Raw genomic sequence first — 20,849 nt, 5'->3', positions numbered from 1 at the left:
CGCAGCGCGACGCGTTGTGAGCTTGTAGATCTGCTATTTTCGACCTGTGCGACAGTGAAACGTGTCTGGGCGGAAACAATTGCTTGACAGTTTGGTTCCGCATCGACAGTTTCTCCGCAATTTAGAGGCAAATGTGGACATAATCATAAATATGATGATCCTAATATACAATTGAGAGTGGCGCGCGTGCGCGACCGACACGGTACGACCGACCGTGTACCGTCTACTCTCATTACGGTCCTTTTCAACCCCAAAACAAGCCCCAAAAGAAGCGCGACCATCCGCTTACAATAAGCGGACATGGCAAGTTGCCAGGTTCAGCGAGAGAAACAACAACAAACAACAAAGCCACGGCGTCCTCTAACATTAGTCAACCCAGTACAATGCTCGGTGCAGATAAACACTTGTTGAACCAAAGAGTGCGTCAAATGAATGTCTATTTACTGCTAGTAAAACAGTCAAATTACAACAGCATCTCCTTCTAGAGTTAAACTCATGTTACTCTATACTGAGTCAAAGCCACGTTGTTTGCCATTGTCTCAGTAAAGTCCACCAACATATAAAATATCATTGTTCTGTCTCCTGTACTATGTCTACTGGTCTTGTATGGTATTAATACAACCGTTTTTGTATGAATAGTTATATCAGCACTTTTAACAGCCTGCTCAGGGACTACAGATGAAAGCTAGCTTCTGGCTAACTCTGGTTCATTACACGGATGTGAAAACCAACATGTTGATTAATGTGCACTGTGTCCCTGGTAAATACATAAACATGATAGCAATACTGTTGATAATGTAATCATTTACCTCACTGCCATGCGGAAGTTGTAGGCATACGTTTATAGCCGTTAGCACTGGTTAGCCTAGGTTGTTTTTAAGTTTAACCCAGTTTCAGAGGCTGCTTAAAGTTAGTTTTAGCAGATCTACAAGCTCAATTTTAACAGACAAGATATAACAAATGCAATGTTGATTAAAAGCTGCATTTTGCGTTGTATAATGAATTGTTATGGACAGGTCGATTGTGACATGAGTTCATGAAAACAAACCAACAGAGTCCTGGGGCCTGAAACAAACGTAACCTGGCGTTTGCACTTAATTCATTTAAGGCCCGTACATGTACATAAACGTTCACATTTCAAATATAAAGTGCTTACCTCATGGCCACGGATGTGACAATTCTGTTCGAGCCCTCAGAAGTAACCGTATCTTCAGTATTGTTCAATAAAAAGCATTTTAATCCGATCGGTGGCCATTTTCTCAGCATGTCCGCCATGCTTTCAACTGCATTACCCATCGGTTGGTAGGTGTACTGCACTCTGATAGAGTGGAGCCAGCTATGAGCAAATGGCCACCGATCGGATTAAGATGCGTTTTTATTGAACAATACGGAAGATACGGCTATTTCTGAGGGCCCGTACATAATTATAACATCCGTGGCCATGGGGTAAAAACTGTGTTTGAAATCTGAACGTTCATGTAGTACAAAAAAGGCAGGAAAAAATAAAAATAAAGTAATAAAGGCGGGAAAAAAAGTATATATCAAGTAATATTACTCACCTCAGACAAATGACGACGAAATGAAAGTAGATGAGTGATATATGAACCGAAATGAAGTAGAACAGTTTCCAATAGTAATCTATCATCGACCGGAGAGACCTAGTATCGAGCGACCTAGCACCCGCTGGAAACCTTGAGAAATGAGCCGAGCTCTGCAAGAACGGTGAACTTAAGGGGCGGGACAAAACAGCAAGGGCTGTGATTGGTCTGACAAGCAGACATGCGTACATGCGAGAGGGCATCCCCGGGAATGCCCTCTCGCGTGTACGCAAGCACAGCCCCCCCCCCGCCCACGCACACACGCTGTTACACGCACGCACATGCGCACGCACCCAAACAACTCTATGACGTGCACACACAAACACGACACGAACACGACACAAGCCCCGCCCCCCTTCCCCACACACACACACACACACACACACACACACACACACACACACACACACACACACACACACACACACACACACACACACACACACACACACACACACACACACACACACACACACACACACACACACTATTACAAGCACGCACATGCGCACGAACCAAAAATAGATACATTTGTTTTCAATGCAAACGTCATTTCACTAATTTAAAAGTTAAAGAGAAGAAGTTAGCGAAATATAAAACAGCAATAATAATAATAATAATAGACATACATTGTAATATTTATTTAACAATGAATATCAATGAATCAATTATATCAATACTGCAATTGTAGAAACACTCTGTTACAAGTACAATTCTGGTAATAAAAATGTACTTGAGTAAAAGTACAAAAGTATCGGCATCAAAATATACTTAAAGTGTGGTAGATTGTTGATAGTATAAGTATTACATTCTTCTCAGTTAGTAAAGTATGTTTACTAATGGCAGTGGATATGAATGAATATATTAATCTATTATTTGAATAGCTTGAATGCACAACATGGTACGTATGTCTATACATATGAAACACAATGTTATACATTATACCAGGGATCTTCAACAGGGGGTCCTCAGAGTTACTACAGGGGGTCCGCCAAATCTTTGTGTGATATGATTTTTCTTTTTTTATATTAACCACTTGAACCCTAGCATCCCTTTTCTGAGGAGAACTTTAGCCAAAAATAGCAGATCTACAAGCTCACAACGCCTCGCAGTGCGAGGCGTTGTGAGCTTGTAGATCGGCTATTTTTGGCAAAGAGTTAAAGGTGTAGAGGGAGAAAAGAGCAGCAAAAGTATATCTGAAATCGCTTCAGATTATGACGGAACATTGGGAGTGAGTTTGCAGTTCTAACTGCAATGGGGAGTTCATTCCACAGTTTGGGAGCCAGAAGGGAGAAGAGTCTGGGACGTGTGGAGCGTTGTCCCGGATGTTTTAGAGAAGGTTCTGACAGCTTCCCTGTGTTAGCTGATCTGAGAGAGCGGGAGGGGTTGTAGGGTTGGATCAGGCTTTATGAAGGTATGGGGGGGGGCAGTGTCAGTGTTTTGTACTCGGTGCAGGCAGCAACTGGGAGCCAATGGAGGGAGCTGAAAAGGGGGGAGACCTGAAAACTAAGTTTTGATATGACTGAAGCCAGGATAAGGAGCTGGGCTGACTCCTGGGTGAGGAAGGGTCTGATCCTTCCAATGTTATAGAGTGTAAACCAACAGGATGGAGTGGCCGCTGCAACGAGAGCTGACTGTCAACACGAAGTTGTCTATGGAAATAATTAGTGAGATCCTGCATGGGGCAGGACTTACCTGGGAAGAAGAGAAGCTTGGTCTTGTCTGGGTTCAGTTTAACCCATTTAGTCCGGGAAAGCATCTGTCATTTTAGATTTTAACCACTTTAATCATTATCTATACTTTGGCTATTTTTTGATAAATCAATCTTTGAATATATATTTTTTACAGCGAACATTTGTAACTAAAATCTTTGCTTCTGGGGGATTCTACAAATGTCTGTTTAAAAAAAAAACATATGTTGCTATAAATCAGTGGTTCTCAAACTGTTTCATGTCAAGGACCCCCAACGTTATATGTATTTGGCCGCGGACCCCTTTCTCAAAATATGTTGTTCCAGGGATCCCCCAAAAGCAAAGATTTGAGTTACAACTGTTTGTTTTAAAATATATATATATTCAAAGATGTGCACAAATTTTCATGATTTAAAAAAAATAGTAGATCTACAAGCTTATAGTGCCGCGCAATGAGCTTGTAGATCTGCTATTTTTGAATAGCCAAAGTATAAAATTATGTTTTAAAGTGGTTACAGAGATGCGTTCCCGGTCTTAACTAGTGAAGGTGGTGAGAAGACAAGACATCCACTGAGATGTCAGCCAGACATGCAGCGAGGCTCTTCAACCTGAGTGGCAGAGGGTGGAGAGAGAAACAGAGTGTCAGTGGTGTAAAGTAACTAAGTACATTTACTCAAGTACTGTACTTAAGTACACTTTTGAGGATTTGTTCCCATTTTCAATACTTTTACTTCTACATCTCAGAGGCAAATATTGTACTTTTTCTCCACTACAATTATTTGAAAACCCTAGGTTACAACTGTAACCCAGGTTTTAATAGAAATGTAAGAATGGTACTTACTATGGGATATCATCGCCCTCTAGCGATGCCACAGAGCAAATACACCGATCTCCCGAGCTACAATCCTCACAGATGATTGGAAAAGGGTCAGTGTGACGTAAAAAAACGGCGACCGGTTGGAGTATAAATACTCTTACGTCATACGAGCTCGACCTCGGAACCTTCTACTCTGCATGCTAGCTTGCACTCAGAGGGGGTTTAACGTAAGTACCATTCTTACATTACTAATAAAACCTGGGTTACAGTTGTAACCTAGGGTTAGTTATGTCGTAAGTTCCAGAATGGTACTTACTATGGGACACATACACGTCCCCCGGGGGAGCCCATAGTCACACCAACCCCACCCAATGCCACCCAAGGCCACAGGTCAAATCCCCGACTTGACCTCGGCCTACAGGCAGCCCATGACCCAAGGCCACAAGTCAAATCCTCGACTTGACCATGGCCTACAGGCAGCCCATGACCCCACAGGATCATGGACCGGGAGGATTTAAAGGCAAGACCTTGACAGACTTTAAGTCCTGTCCCTAGCCACCAGCCCAGACAACTCCAGTCTGACTGATATGTGGCAGGGAAACCAAGGCCTCCTCCTCCCAGGACCTTGTCTATCAGGTCCCGAGAGGGCAAGAAAGGCCAGTCAGATTCATACAGAGAGAACAAGCCCCTAGGCCTGCCTCACCATCTGTATGTCTGGAACCAGCCATTGTGTCGGTAGTGACACAATGGTGAAAAAATAAATTTACTAAGTCCAGAGCTCGATGAATGTTAGGGACCAAAAAAAGTCACTACAAAGTACTACCAATCAACTCTAGATTGCCTGAAACGTACTCCTAACAGGTTTTTGGGGGGACGATTTTGGCCTCCACACTTAGTGATCTTTTCGGATTTAACTTTCGTTTCGGTAGTGACACAATGGTGAAAAAATAAATGTTTGGAAGTGACCTTGGCCCTCCTCTTCTCTCTCTACATGCTCCCTCCAGGACAGTGGTTCTCAAACTTTTTCAGGTCAAGTACCCCTAAATGAATGCGGATTTGGTCGCGGACCCCCATCTGAAAAGAGTTCCAGATGTGGTGTTAAAAATGTAAAAAAATATTCAAACATTTTCAAAGAATATCAAGATTTTTGGAAAATAGCTGATGTGTGTAGGGCCCTGGGGGTCCCCGGACCCACGGACCACCATAACTCTGAGAGTGTACCTCAGAGTTACAGCAACATAAGGGTCCATTTGGTTACTAACTATCCAACATTTATCTGGGTACCCCCTGGAACCCACTCAAGGACCCCTGGGGGGTCCCCGGACCCCACTTTGAGAACCATGGCTCTAGGAGACATGTAGGAGACATCTAGTAGACATGTAGGATTCCTTTCCTTCCTCCTCCGACTCTCTATTCTATTGAACATGCTCTGACCCCTCCATCATCATCACCTCCTCCTCCTCCTCCTCCTCCTCTTCTTTCATGTCTTCGTTCTCTTCACCTCCTAATCCACACTTCAACCTGACTCTCCTCTCCTCCTTTAGTGTCTCCTTTCATTAACCCATAAAGACCTGGAACTGTGTCATTTTTAGATGTGAGCTAAAAAAGCATTATTTTACACTTTGGGCTATTCAAAAATAGCAGATCTACAAGCTCATAGCGCGGCACCGAGTGCTTGTAGATCTGCTATTTTTGAAAAATCGTGAAAATGTGTGCAAATCTTTGAATATATATACATTTTAAAGCGAACATTTTTAACTCAAATCTTTGCTTCTGGGGGTCCCTGGAACAAAATATTTTGATGGGGGTCCGCGGCCAAATACATATCATTTTGGGGGTCCTTGACATGAAAAAGCCACTGATATAGAAACATACGTTTTTCAGAAAACTGTTGAGATTTAGGAGACATGTAGAATCGGCTTCAGATCTCAATGGGTTAAATCGTTTGATCTCTCCTCTCCTCTCCTCTCCTCTATAATTAGTATTCATGACAGAGTGATCTATCTATCCTCTAAACTAATATCAGCATTATGATGAACAATCACCTGCTTTACCCTGGAGCTCAGCTCTGTGCGTATGCACGTGTGTGCGTGCGTGCGTGCTTGCGTGCGTGCGTGCGTGCGTGCGTGCGTGCGTGCGTGCGTGCGTGCGTGCGTGCGTGCGTGCGTGTGTGTGTGTGTGTGTGTGCGTGCGTGCGTGTCTTCACAAGTGTAGTAAAATTGAAAAAATAATCATTTAGAGGTTAAGATGAACCAAAATAGCAGATCTACAAACTCACAACGCACCACAGAGCGACAGATCGATGTTTTCATTCTCGCCTGTGGTTGATAATATTTGTAGTTCATTAAAACACTGACGCTTCTAAACAAATGCAAATCTAATCCATATCAGTGATATCGTTTCTACATCCATATAATTCATCTGTCAATATTTGATCTCATGGCTGAGAGAGTCTGGCTGCGTTCATATTTCTGCTGTTTTTATCAATAATATAATAATATAATGAAAAACTACAATATGGATTCTTTTTACAACAAGAAACATAAAGATGTTTCATTGTGTTTTGATGGATGATAGTTACACACACACACACACACACACACACACACACACACACGCACACACACACACGCACACGCACACGCACACGCACACGCGCACACGCACGCACACGCGGACACACACACACACACGCACGCACGCACGCACGCACGCACGCGCACACACACACACACACACACACACACGCGCGCAAACACGCGCGCACAAACACACACACGCGCGCGCACACGCACACACGCGCACGCACGCACTCACGCACGCGCGCACGCACACACACACGCACACGCACCTCAGAGAGGAGACAGGAGGCTTAAGCCCTGATTTATACTTCATAGAGTGACAGTGTTGTGCATCAAGAATAGCTGATCTACAAGCTCACAAGCCGTTGCTGATAAGAAGACACGTTGTGAGCTTCTGATATTCTCAGCCGTTCTTGGTGCGGCACCGCCGCGCGACGAAGCATGAATTGGCGCTTAGCAGGGGCGAGCGAGGGATGAGCGAGGGGGTTAGGAGGGTATTAGAGAGACGTTTGAACGCCCAAACTTCAGATTAACCTTCCTAATGAGAGAGAGTGAGAGAGAGAGAGACAGAGAGAGAGAGGGAGGAGAGAAAGGAGAGATAGAGAGAGCAATGGCGAGAGAGAGACAGAAAGCGCTTATGAGCAGAAATATTTTGCTTATGAGCATCAGACAGTACTACTTGTCAACTATACAGATTAATACGAACATTTTATTCATCATAATATGTCCTGAATTGTAGCTTTAGTAGAAACACACACAGCACACGCACACGCACACGCACACACACGCACACGCGCACGCACACGCACGCGCACGCACACGCACACGCACACGCACACACAGTCCCTGGTGATGAAAAACAGACACAATGAGAAAGTATTGAAACACGGCTCACGGCTCTGAGATCAGAAAAAAAGAAAGAAAGAAAAACTATTCAATTCCAGGAAATACATTTCACACAGAAAAGAAAAAGAGAATCAGTATAAATGATGAATCACATCACGCGTGTGTGTGTGTGTGTGTGTGTGTGTGTGTGTGTGTGTGTGTGTGTGTGTGTGTGTTTTCATTCTCGAGGTTGGCTGTACTTTTGATTACAGCTTAGAGGAAGCCTTCCTAACCAAAGTGCTAAAATATCATCAGCTAGAGCAGAGCATCTCTCAGCTAGGCTACAGATGTAAACTTTTGTTTTTTATCTTTGGTAGTCTAGGACACAAGTTGGTTGTGAGGGGCCTCCGAATGGCCGTCCTCTCCAAAAGGAGGGCTGAACTAGAAAAAGTGCTCCTCGGAACACAGGTCTCCGCCAGGTCAAGTACGTTATTCTGGCCTCCTGGTGGCGCTATAATAGGCCAATGTGAAAAGGGTGCCATTTATTCTTAGGTCTTTCAGGGCAATCAGACACTGCATTCATGATTTGAGGCATTTTGTTCCAAAAATGTGTTTTGCTAAATTAGACCTGCTGGTGGCGCTATAACAGGCCAATGTGAAAAGGGTGGCATTTCTTCCTCGGCCTAGTGGGAATGTGCGTGTGAAATTTCACGGAAATCGCAAGCTGCGTGCATAGTTTGAGGCTTTTTGTTCAAAACGGACCAATCCTGCAAACTTTGGAAGCCAACCAGGCAATGAGGATGAAATATGGGAAGTAGGACAGATCCGTGTTGATCACATGACTATAGAGATACTGTGTACCGATTTGCATGACGTTTGGATAAAATCTGTAGGAGTATTGTAAAAAAAAATGGGTTTTGCACAAATCGGCCTCCTGGTGGCGCTATAACAGGCCCATGTGAAAAAAAATGGGGCAGAGGTTCTGAGTTGGCATCCAGGGAGTGTGTGTGCACTGTTTCGGAGCAACCGGGCCAACGGTGCCGGAGATTAGCTGCTAACACACACGGACGGACACACACACGGACGGACGGAGGGTAAAACATACTCTCTCGCCATGCCTTCGGCCTGGCGTATTATAAAAAATGTCTGACATACATATAGGTAAGGTAACTACACAACCCCCCACCCCACGCGTCCCGTCACCCCCCTCCGCGCGTCCCGTTGCACACATACTCTGTGTGTGCTTGCAATACTTTGCCACGCTTTCTCCCTGGATCTATTTATTGCGGTCGCGTTTCCTTTCTTGCTTATTATACATTTTACTTCCTTGTATGATTCCATGAGCTGGTGCAGTGCTGCTGTTCAGCCACAGAGAAGAACGCTGCTTTTGTTTTGGGCTCCATGATTGGTCAAGTTCAAGGATTCTGCTATCGACTTTCATGGTCTTTTACAGGAATACGTGAAGCCTGGCTTCATTATCCTGGCTCGACACAGCCTGGCTTGACAAGGCCTAGCTCGACAAAGTCGCTCCTTTTCAGCCTGGCTTGGCGTTCGGAATAAACGAGACTATACGGACCCGACTTTGTCAAGCCTGGATTTGACTTAAGGCCAGGCTTATTTAATTCACCTTTCGTGAAATAGGGCCCTAGGTCAACTAATGAACCTAGCATCTGTGTACATAACATGCAATCTAAATTACACCTTTGCATACGACTGCAACAGTTAGTGTTTTGTGTGTGTGTGTGTGTGTGTGTGTGTGTGTGTGTGTGTGTGTGTGTGTGTGTGTGTGATATATGGGTGCATTGTGTTAAAATGTGTGTGTAAGCATTCTGGGCCTGAAAGCACCGCCTGCTACATTAAAGAGATTAAATTAAATCACACAAGCACGCACGCACACGCACACACACACACACACACACACACACACACACACACACACACACACACACACACACACACACACACCTTAGGCAGTCAGATGAGATGGACTTGGCCCTAATCCAGTCTACCTAAGTGTAAGTATGTGTGTGTGTGTGTGTGTGTGTGTGTGTGTGTGTGTGTGTGATGAAGTATAGAGTGCAAGTGTGTATTAGAGTGCGTCGGCAGTTTGGCTGCTTGACAAACCACAGTGGATTCACACACACACACACACACACACACACACACACACACACACACACACACACACACACACACACACACACACACACACACACACACACACACACAGGAGACTCCGCCGGTCATCAAATTATTGTCTCAGGAATGCGACAAAAACTAAAACCTCTCCATGAATTCCAGGCTTCATGGGTTGTGTAATTGATAGAAAATAATAATTTTCTTGGGTGAACTACTCCTTTAAGTTACGTAATTTTTTTTGTTACAAAGTCAATAGAACCGGGCTCCATGTTCCATGTAACGATACAAAGACGCTGTAAACGTTTATAGAGCTATCTAAAGAGATGTGTACACTGTATAATATTATAGAGCTATCTAAAGAGACAGGGACGTGCACAGATAGACTCTAGGTGGTGCTAGAGCACCTGCCCTTTGCCCTCTTGACCAGAAGTGCCCTTTTGAAAAAAAGAAAAAAAAAGTTTTTTTTCCCAGTTTACTGCAGGGGTCTTCAACAGGAGGTCCGGGACCCCTAGGGGGTTCTCAGAGTTACTACAGGGGGTCCGCCAAGTCTTTATGTGATGTGATTGTTCTTTTTACCATAACCACTCGAAACCTAGCATCCCTTTTCTGAGGAGAACTTTAGCCAAAAATAGCCGATCTACAAGCCCACATCTACAAGCTCACAACGCCTCGCAGCGCGAGGCGTTGTGAGCTTGTAGATCGGCTATTTTTGGCAAAGAGGTATAGGTGTAGAGGGGAAAAAAGATCAGACCAAGTAAACAAAAAAAAGTATAATTTTCTTGAGCACCTGCCCCTCAAAATGTCTGTGCACGCCACTGTAAAGAGATGTGTACACTGTACACGTTTATAGAGCTATCTAAAGAGCACAAAGTACGTTTCTGAACGTGCCAAAGTATCACGACACTGTCCATAGTTGAGAGCCTGACAACCAACTATCAGCATACTGCAGAGACAGACACCATGCCTCAATAAAATGACTATTACTTTTTGTTTCCTTTTTATTAGCCAAACAAACTGCTTCAGAAGGTAAGACTGGCCGTGCATAGAGACCCTTCTGCAACACAATTAGTATTATTATTCTCTATTACAGAAAGTTATGATAAAACATGGACATGATGTCTGATTAATATATTCATTAAAAACAAGAGAGAGAGAGAGAGAGAGAGAGAGAGAGAGAGAGAGAGAGAGAGAGAGAGAGAGAGAGATTAAAATGAAGTAAAATGATCCAGAGAGAGAAGCAGAGGTTTCTAAATGTGTCATCAGGAGAATAATCTCTTTATTAACATTTATATTGAGTTAGGAAGCAGCTGGTCAACCATATTACTTTATGTCTCTGAAGTGCACTGTGTGTGTGTGTGTGTGTGTGCGTGTGCGTGCGTGCGCGCGTGCGTGCGTGCGTGTGCATGCGTGCGTGCGTGCGTGCGTGTGTGTGTGTGCGTGTGTGCGTGCGTGCGTGCGAGTACTTATATTACCATACCTGTGAGGACCAAATGTCCCACAAGTAGGCCTACAGTATGATTATTAGTCTAGAAGAAACAGACATTGTTTTATGTTTTAATAACACATTGTTACACTGTTAGGAAGAACAGTAGAGACACAACGCCTGATATCTCTGCATGGCCAAGAGGAAATTCCCCTTTAGGCTAGTAGCTAAGATGTTAGCTGGAAGAGGTAGCAGTGAAACGCAGCCAATAGGGAAGAGGTAGCAGTGAAACGCAGCCAATAGGGAAGAGGTAGCAGGGAAAAGCAGCCAATAGGGAAGAGGTAGCAGTGAAAAGCAGCCAATAGGGAAAAGGTAGGAGTGAAAAGCAGCCAATAGGGAAGAGGTATAGGAGTGAAAAGCAGCCAATAGGGAAGAGGTAGGAGTGAAAAGCAGCCAATAGGGAAGAGGTATAGGGGTGAAAAGCAGCCAACTAACAGGGGTTTGAGATGAGAAGAGAAGGCAGTAATTTAGCGGTGGTGAGTCACTGATGATTACACACACACACACACACACACACACACACACACACACACACACACACACACACACACACACACACACACACACACACACACACACACACACACACACACACACACAGGAGTGTGAGTGTAGCCTGGAGCGGTGCTGGGTTCCATAGGGAAATTAGCTTACTACTTTATTGAATTCAGTTTATGTGTGTGTGTGCGTGTGCGTGTGCGTGTGTGTGTGTGTGTGTGTGTGTGTGTGTGTGTGTGTGTGTGTGTGTGTGTGTGTGCGCGTGTGCGCGTGTGTGTGTTTAGTTCTCAGTTGATTTGCTGAGGTCCTGGAGATGTAAGTGATGGAGACTCTGCCCACACTGATCCTGTGTGTGTGTGTGTGTGTGTGTGTGTGTGTGTGTGTGTGTGTGTGTGTGTGTGTGTGTGTGTGTGTGTAGTAATAACATCAGTTGTATTCTAATCTTTTTTTTGATTGATTGAATACTTTATTAGTCAGAAATGTAAACAGCACAGAGATACAGTACAATGCTGCCTCTAGTGGTAGAGGACAGGAGGACAGGTCTACAATGCTGCCTCTAGTGGTAGAGGACAGGAGGACAGGTCTACAATGCTGTCTCTAGTGGTAGAGGACAGGTCTACAATGCTGCCTCTAGTGGTAGAGGACAGGAGGACAGGTCTACAATGCTGTCTCTAGTGGTAGAGGACAGGTCTACAATGCTGCCTCTAGTGGTAGAGGACAGGAGGACAGGTCTACAATGCTGTCTCTAGTGGTAGAGGACAGGTCTACAATGCTGCCTCTAGTGGTAGAGGACAGGAGGACAGGTCTACAATGCTGTCTCTAGTGGTAGAGGACAGGTCTACAATGCTGCCTCTAGTGGTAGAGGACAGGTCTACAATGCTGCCTCTAGTGGTAGAGGACAGGTCTACAATGCTGCCTCTAGTGGTAGAGGACAGGTCTACAATGCTGCCTCTAGTGGTAGAAATGAACTTCAGCACTGTAAAGGGTCTAATTGATTAACATGTGACTGACTGCCTGCCTGTCTCTGATGTGTTTCAACGAATAACTGTTGAGTCATTGAAAACAAAACATCACAATACAAGGTCTACTAAACTGGAAGGCTCATAAAGCACTGAGCTTGTTTAAAATGAGTTCCCACGCACACACATCATGATGACATAAGAGACGGACAGATATACACACTACTATACAGAACGTCATACAATCAGCTCACAGGTTACTGGTATGAAAAGCAAAAAATATGTACAAGAAAAAAAGGGAAAAGTTCGGGGAGAGGGGGGCGGGGGGTTAGGTTAGGACTTTGACAGGGGCCATTTTCAAATTGCAGCCTCCTGAAAGTATTTCTTTAGGGCAGTTTTGAAAGTGAGTAGGGTTTTACACTCCTTTACTCCTTTTGGTAGGGCATTCCACATTTTTGTTGAATAGCATGAAAACTAGTTCATTCCTTTTGTTTAGCCAAATCTGGGTTGAACATGATTCGTGGAGCTGCCTCTGGTGTTATGATCATAGACTTCACTAACGCTTTGGAAGTATTTTGACAAATACAGGGGGATCCCAATGTTGTGGTGTATCTTGAAGACAAGGCTCATTGTAAGTTGCTGTACTCTGTCCTCATCCCTGCAAAATGAGCAGGGGTTAGATGGGTTTTGTGATTGAGGCCAAGAAGTAACCTTACTAGTTTGTTTTGGGATGTTTGGAGCCTTGTCTTTAAGGCCTTGGAGGTGTTGTGATACCATGAGGAGCATGCATAATCATAATGACCTTATATGAGGGCCCCTGCAAGAATCATCAAAGTATTCTTACTGACTAGACGGCCAATCCTATACAAAAAGCGTGTTCTTTGGTTGGCCTTTTTGATCACTCTTTCGGCCATTTTATCACCGGAGAGGTTTGCCTCCAAGATGGAACCCAGGTAGGTAATTTCCTCCTTTCTTGTGATAACATTATCACCCGCTTTGATCGTGAAACTCTCAGCCTTGCTTAGGTTAGAACTAGACCCAAAGAGGATGGATTCAGTTTTACCCAGTCAATCTCTCTCTCTCTCACACACACACACACACACACACACACACACACACACAATAAATGTTGCATTCAGTTCCAAATTACCATGGATAGTTATCTAGGCGGATGAGCGGTGATGGTGTTTTTTTCTGGAATAGATCTATGATATTCATGTTGCCATATTTGGCCACCTGTTGACGCTGGAATGAAATCATTATATATAGAGCCTCCAGAAAAAAAGCGATTATGCGATTGGATAATTTACAAAGGAGCATATTCACTGCAATAATCACATATTTCTGCGCAAAATATGCTAAATATGCGGTGCTCGCTTGATTTCACAATCCCCACAGTTTTCCACATAAAGTTTATAAAGTCATCGCCTCACGTTTCACAGACTCCACACACAGAAGCAAAACAGCAGTGTGTGTGTGTGTGTGTGCGTGTGCGTGTGCGTGTGCGTGTGCGTGTGCGTGTGCTGCACCGGCTCTATACAGGGGCAGACAGTGCAGCAGACAAGAAAAGATACACTCTCTTCCCTTGCTCAATAATGTAGCCTAAATTAACCTGCTGTCAAAATCCAAGAAACGTTTGTAATGACAATTAAATGTTTCTCCTACTTGATGTGACGTCCATTGGACTCCATCAAGCCAGCTCCTCAGACAAAGGTAGTAGTATTCCATGGAAGCTTATAGGAACAACACATGTAAACATAACATTTTAAATCCCTTTAGAGAGAGTAAAACCACATAAATATACTGGAGTGTAGTTCACCTAGCAATGACATACAGTATTTTTTTCCCCTTGAAGTACGGTAATTGTAAGGCAGAGTTGACAAAGGTTTGCTTTTTTGCCTTGAAAAAAGGCTAAATAGGTCTGTTTTGCATAGCTCAACTCACTCAAGGACCCCTAAATTAATATGTATTTGACTGCGGACCCCCCCCCCCCCCCCTCTGATTTGTGTTGTTATGTTTCAAGGATTCCAAATATTTCCACTATTTTCAAGATTACTTAGAAAATAGCAGATCTAAACACTCACAACACGTCACATTATTGACATGTTGTGAGTTTGTAGATCGGCTATTTTCCAATAGCCAGTGTACTGTATATATGATTAAGTGGTTAAATAGATTTTTATGATATTTATACATTTAGCTGGGGACCCCCTGGAACCCCCCAAAGGACCGCTGGGGGTCCCCGGACCCCACTTTGAGAACCACAACTTATTTTTTCTTCTTTCTTCTCTCTCTCTTTATCTCGTGCTGTCTCAGACTCTCTCTTTATCGCCAACTGATATTTCAAATCTTTCATTACATCATAGTTGAATTCATAGATGACTGATGGGTTAGTCATAGCCATACGTCACACATCAGCCCGGAGTCACAAATGGATCAGGGCTGATTTATGACGTAGAATCTCTGAAGCGTTCGTGGCCCACCCATCTGATTACTTAACACGGCCCACCCATCTGGTTACTTAACACGGCCCACCCATCTGGTTACTTAACACGGCCCACCCATCTGGTTACTTAACACGGCCCACCCATCTGGTTACTTAACACGGCCCACCCATCTGGTTACTTAACACGGCCCACCCATCTGGCTACTTAATACGGCCCACCCATCTGGCCCACCCATCTGGTTACTTAACACGCCCACCCATCTGATTACTTAACACGGCCCACCCATCTGGTTACTTAACACGGCCCCACCCATCTGGTTACTTAACACGGCCCCACCCATCTGGTTACTTAACACGGCCCACCCATCTGATTACTTAACACGGCCCACCCATCTGGTTACTTAACACGGCCCACCCATCTGGTTACTTAACACGGCCCACCCATATGGTTACTTAACACGGCCCACCCATCTGGTTACTTAACACGGCCCACCCATCTGGTTACTTAACACGGCCCACCCATCTGGTTACTTAACACGGCCTACCCATCTGGTTACTTAACACGGCCCACCCATCTGGTTACTTAACACGGCCCACCCATCTGGTTACTTAACACGGCCCACCCATCTGGTTACTGATCGATCAATGGATTGTGTTCCGGCTTGGATCGATGGCACGGACGTAGTATGCTTCCTGTTTATCTGTATCACAAAGAAAACACATTTATGTTTATCAGTATCACAAAGAAAACACATTTATGTTTATCAGTATCACAAAGAAAACACATTTATGTTTATCAGTATCACAAAGAAAACACATTTATGTTTATCAGTATCACAAAGACAACACATTTATGTGTATCAGTATCACAAAGAAAACACATTTATGTGTATCAGTATCACAAAGACAACACATTTATGTTTATCAGTATCACAAAGACAACACATTTATGTTTATCAGTATCACAAAGACAACACATTTATGTTTATCAGTATCACAAAGAAAACACATTTATGTTTATCGGTATCACAAAGACAACACATTTATGTTTATCGGTATCACAAAGTAAACACATTTATGTGTATCAGTATCACAAAGACATTTGTTCAAGGGACCGGACGGTGTCCCTTATCTGGACGTCAGATAGTTGGCAACCCCAGTGGTGTAAAGTAAGTTACACAAGTACAGTACTTAAGTACAATTTTGAGGTACTTTTACTTTACTGGAGTATTTCCAATTGTCTATGCTTTTACTTCAACTCCGTCCACTACATCTCAGAGACAAATATTGTACTTTTACTCCACTACAATTATTTGAAAACTTTAGTTACTAGTTACTTTGCAGATATAAATGATTACATTATAAAACATACATTAACCACTTCAGCCCTATTTTATACCAAGGCTATTGAAAATAGCAGATCTACAAGCGCTGTGAGCTTGTAGATCTGCTATTATGTTAGACAGTTAGTTACCTACTCTCAACAGTAAAATCTCAAACTGGCCTGGTATACCTCCCTGTCAAAGACCATCCTACAGGGGGCAGTGGAGGGGAAGAGGAGAAGAGGCAGGCAGAGAAAGTCCTGGATGGACAACATCAAGGAATGGACTGGCTGCAGCTTCCAAACCCTGCTACGCACTGCAGAAGATCCCTGACTGCCCAAGCATCCACCATGACACCCCTACGGCCCCCTAGGCCATGGGATGAGTGAGTGAGTGAGAGTGAGATCTGCTATTTTCAAACATGTTTACAAACTTTTACTTTTGGTACTTTAAGTACATTTTGACTTAATACCAATACTTTTGGTATTAAGTCCATTTTTAATTCCAGGCTTTTACTTGTAACAGAGTACTTCTACATTGCAGTATTGATACTTTTACCTAAGTAAAACACTTGAGTAGGGGAGAGCCGCCAAGATTGTAACGCGCCATGGTTGCAACAAGCATGTTTTCTCTTGATTGGTACATTTTATCATAACGTCATCACATCAGTATGTGACCAGTGCTGTAACGAACGTGCCCAGGAAGTATTTTCATCATGACTAGAGAAAGTTATCGCAGAAAAACTGATTTATCTTAAAGTTAGTAAAAGAAATCACCTTAAGTATCGTTGGTCTACAAATATTTCCTTTAATGTTGTTGAGCTAAAATCCACATTGTTGTCTGCATGCATCTGTTCTTCAGAACGGCCCGATTCTAACGCTTATCTGTTTAGGTGTAATCAATGGATTTTCCCATGGAATTTACTCAAACTGCCATCCGGTAAGTTTTAATACATTCCTTATGTTTGATACATTATCTTATCACATCCTTGGTATGAAAACAATGTAAAACAGTTGCTTGAAATAAATATAATTGATTTAAGATGAAAACGATTTGTTTAATGCTGTTTTTTAGCAGTGTTACATTAGTAACTCATGATGTTACAATTAGTCTCATATGCGTAATAACTCACGACCTGTTTTATCAATTGAAAAACTTTAAGTGGTTTATGATAGCGGACATGTGTAGGTCCTTTGCTTGAACATATTACATAGGTAGGTAAAAAGATCGCTGAGTAAAAGAGTGAAAAGTGAAAAACGTCACAATCTTGGCGGCTCTCCCCTACTTTTTCCACCACTGGGAAACCCTACTTCAAAGGCTCCTGCGCAAACCGGTGTATTGTGTGTTTGACATCACACCAGAGTGCTGATCAGTCTATAAAAGGTAAATGACGTCTTTAGACTTTAGGCAGATCAAAAGGAGCGAACTGCTCCAAGGAAGACATAAGAGAAGTCGTTTTCTGATACATCAGCCATGAATATCTTTGGGAAAAACCCATTCGATAAAGATGTAGAGCAAGCAACCAGCGAGACGAACGTGACAGAGGACTGGAGCCTCTTCCTGAGCATCTGCGATAAAGTGGGCAAGACGCGCGGAGGGCCCAAGGAATGTTTACGCGCCATCATGAAAAGAGTCAACCATAAGAATCCCCAGGTGGCAACGCAGGCCCTGACGCTGCTGGCCTCGTGCGTCGCCAACTGCGGCAAAGCGTTCCACCTGGAGGTCTGTTCCAGGGAGTTCGCCAATGACATCAACGCCGTCTTGAACAAGGGCAACCCCAAGGTCGTCAAGAGACTGAAGGCGCTGATGGTGGAGTGGGCCGAGGAGTTCCGTGACGACCCGCAGCTCTGCCTGATCTCCGCCGTGATCAAGGATCTACGCGAGGCGGGCTTCACCTTCCCCCCCGTCGCAAAAGGCTCCTCCTCTTCCTCCTCCCCCCAGGCGGCTGCTGCTGCCGAGAAGAAAGCCAAAGCGAGCCCGGCTGCAGCGGCGGTAGCTCCTGCCATCTCGGCGAGCAGAAAGGAAGAGGAAGACCTGGCCAAAGCCATCGAGTTGTCTCTGCAGCACCAGACATCGTCTCAGTCCGGCCTCTACCCCGTCACCACCTCCACCAGCTCCACCTCCAGCCTGATGTCCTCTTCCTCCTCCTCCATGCACAAGGCGGCCGATCGGAGGAAGATGCGAGCCGTCTACGACTTTGAGGCGGCCGAGGACAACGAGCTCACCTTCAAGGCCGGGGAGATCATCGCCATCCTGGACGACAGCGACCCCAACTGGTGGAGAGGGGAGACGTACCGGGGGGTCGGGCTCTTCCCGTCCAACTTCGTCAGCGCCGACCTCACCGCCGAGCCCGAGACGACGAAGACAGAGAAGTGCTGTGAAGATTGTTCTCCTCAGACGGGGTCCGTCGTCAAGCCCGACCCGGGGCCCGCACTCGTCGACGAGGAGAAGATGGACCGGCTCCTGCGGATGATCCAGGGCGCCGATCCTGCGGACGCCCGGTACGACGCCGACGTGGAGTTCCTGCGACTGGAGGCCGCCTGCGGCCAGATGGGACCGCTCATTGACCAGGAGCTGGAGGACATAGACAGGAAACACTCGGAGCTGTCGGAGCTCAACGTCAAGGTGATGGAGGCCCTGTCTATGTCCGCCAAGCTGATGAATGAAGACCCAGCGTATGCAGGCTACTCTAGGCTACAGAGCCAGGCGGAAGACCCAGCGTACTCAGGCTACTCTGGAGACCCAGCGTACGAAGACTACTCTAAACTACAGAGCCAGGCTGGAGACCCAGTGTACGCAGGCTACTCTAAACTACAGAGCCAGGCTGGAGACCCAGTGTACGCAGGCTACTCTACGCTACAGAGCCAGGCTGGAGACCCAGCGTACGCAGGCTACTCTACGCTACAGAGCCAGGCTGGAGACCCAGCGTACGCAGGCTACTCTACGCTACAGAGCCAGGCTGGAGACCCAGCGTACGCAGGATACTCTACGCTACAGAGCCATAGTGAAGAAGGCTTCTATGAACCACAGCGTTACTACATGCCGCAACTTGCTAACCCCGCGGCTCAACAGGCGTATCTGGGCCGGCCCGCCGCAGGCTCTTGTGCGGCAAGTGGCGGCGTAGGGCCGTCGGGTTACGGCGCGCCCGCGGAGCAGCTTCAAGGCGGTGTTCAAGCCCCCGCGCCCGTTCAGCCGGGCCCTGGCAACGTTCACGTCTACATGGGAGCTGCGCCGCCCGCCTACGGCACGGTGCAGCCTCACACCCCCCACAGTGGCTAAAGGGGGACGAGTGTGGACGGTGTGTCGACGCAAAGCAGTTGATTATTCACCTTTTTTAATTTGATACCGTTTTTCATGGCCTGGACCCAAATCTAGACTGTAAAAATATGTATAATTTGAAAAAAACATTATTTTTGTTTATTTTTAAACAGTATATTTATATGTTTTTATTAGGATCACACACACAGGGTTTTACAATAAACAACCCTATAACTTTTTGTTGCCAGACCCAAGGGGTCTGGCTTACATGAGGCTTTGTACCTGTTTTCTCCATACATGGGCATGCCCCCTTTGTCCTTAGGCCCCAGCCATAAAAGTCTGTCCCCATTTCGTCCATATATGGGCATACACAGGCTGACACGTCATGTGAAGTCCGGCTTATAAAAGTCTGTCCCCCTTTCGTCCATACATGGGCATAGACACATGGGCATCTGCCGGGTCTGGCAGAACCAGGTCTCCTGGTCTTGTTTCCCTACTGCAATCAAATCCCTATTTTTCCCCATGCACACTTCAATGGTTCATCCCTGCCCCTCAAATAAAAAACAAATGAAAGACTAAGCGATGATGTCTGAAACTATGACTAAATATTGACAATTACGTGAACAAGTAAAGTAACAAGACCTGGAGAGACCTGGTTCTGCCAGACCCAGACTTCACATGACGTGTCAGCCTGTGTCTATGCCCATGTATGGACGAAAGGGGGAAAAGACCTTTATGGCTGGGGCCTAAGGACAAAGTGACCATGCCATGTATGGAGAAAACAGGTACAAAGCCTCATGTAAGCCAGACCCCCTGGGTCCGGTAACAACTAGACAGAAATGTTAGGGAGCGACTAGTGGAGAAGAGATCCAGTAGAACTAAGACCAGTGGAGAAGAGATCCAGTAGAACTATGACCAGTGGAGAAGAGATCCAGTAGAACTAAGACTAGTGGAGAAGAGATCCAGTAGAACTATGACTAGTGGAGAAGAGATCCAGTAGAACTAAGACTAGTGGAGAAGAGATCCAGTAGAACTATGACCAGTGGAGAAGAGATCCAGTAGAACTATGACCAGTGGAGAAGAGATCCAGTAGAACTATGACCAGTGGAGAAGAGATCCAGTAGAACTAAGACTAGTGGAGAAGAGATCCAGTAGAACTAAGCCTAGTAGAGAAGAGATCCAGTAGAACAAAGACAAATCACTTGGTTGCGTGCAGGTGTCAAGCTCTGAG

General features: G+C 45.0%; 1 protein-coding gene across 1 annotated transcript; it reads left to right on the top strand.

Moving 5' to 3' along the window:
* Positions 1-17,833: 17,833 nt before the first annotated feature.
* LOC311063943 (signal transducing adapter molecule 1-like) lies at positions 17,834-19,639 on the top strand (the record flags this gene model as incomplete). Its single annotated transcript, XM_084083573.1, has 1 exon — positions 17,834-19,639. The coding sequence occupies one exon, from the start codon at positions 17,834-17,836 to the stop codon at positions 19,637-19,639; it is 1,806 nt and encodes a 601-aa protein (XP_083939699.1).
* Between the last annotated feature and the right edge of the window lie 1,210 nt (positions 19,640-20,849).

Source organism: Gymnoscopelus microlampas (genome assembly GCF_963454915.1).
Source record: "Gymnoscopelus microlampas genome assembly, chromosome: 16".
Classification (NCBI taxonomy): Eukaryota; Metazoa; Chordata; class Actinopteri; order Myctophiformes; family Myctophidae; genus Gymnoscopelus; species Gymnoscopelus microlampas.
This window is presented reverse-complemented; position numbering and strand designations above follow the sequence as displayed.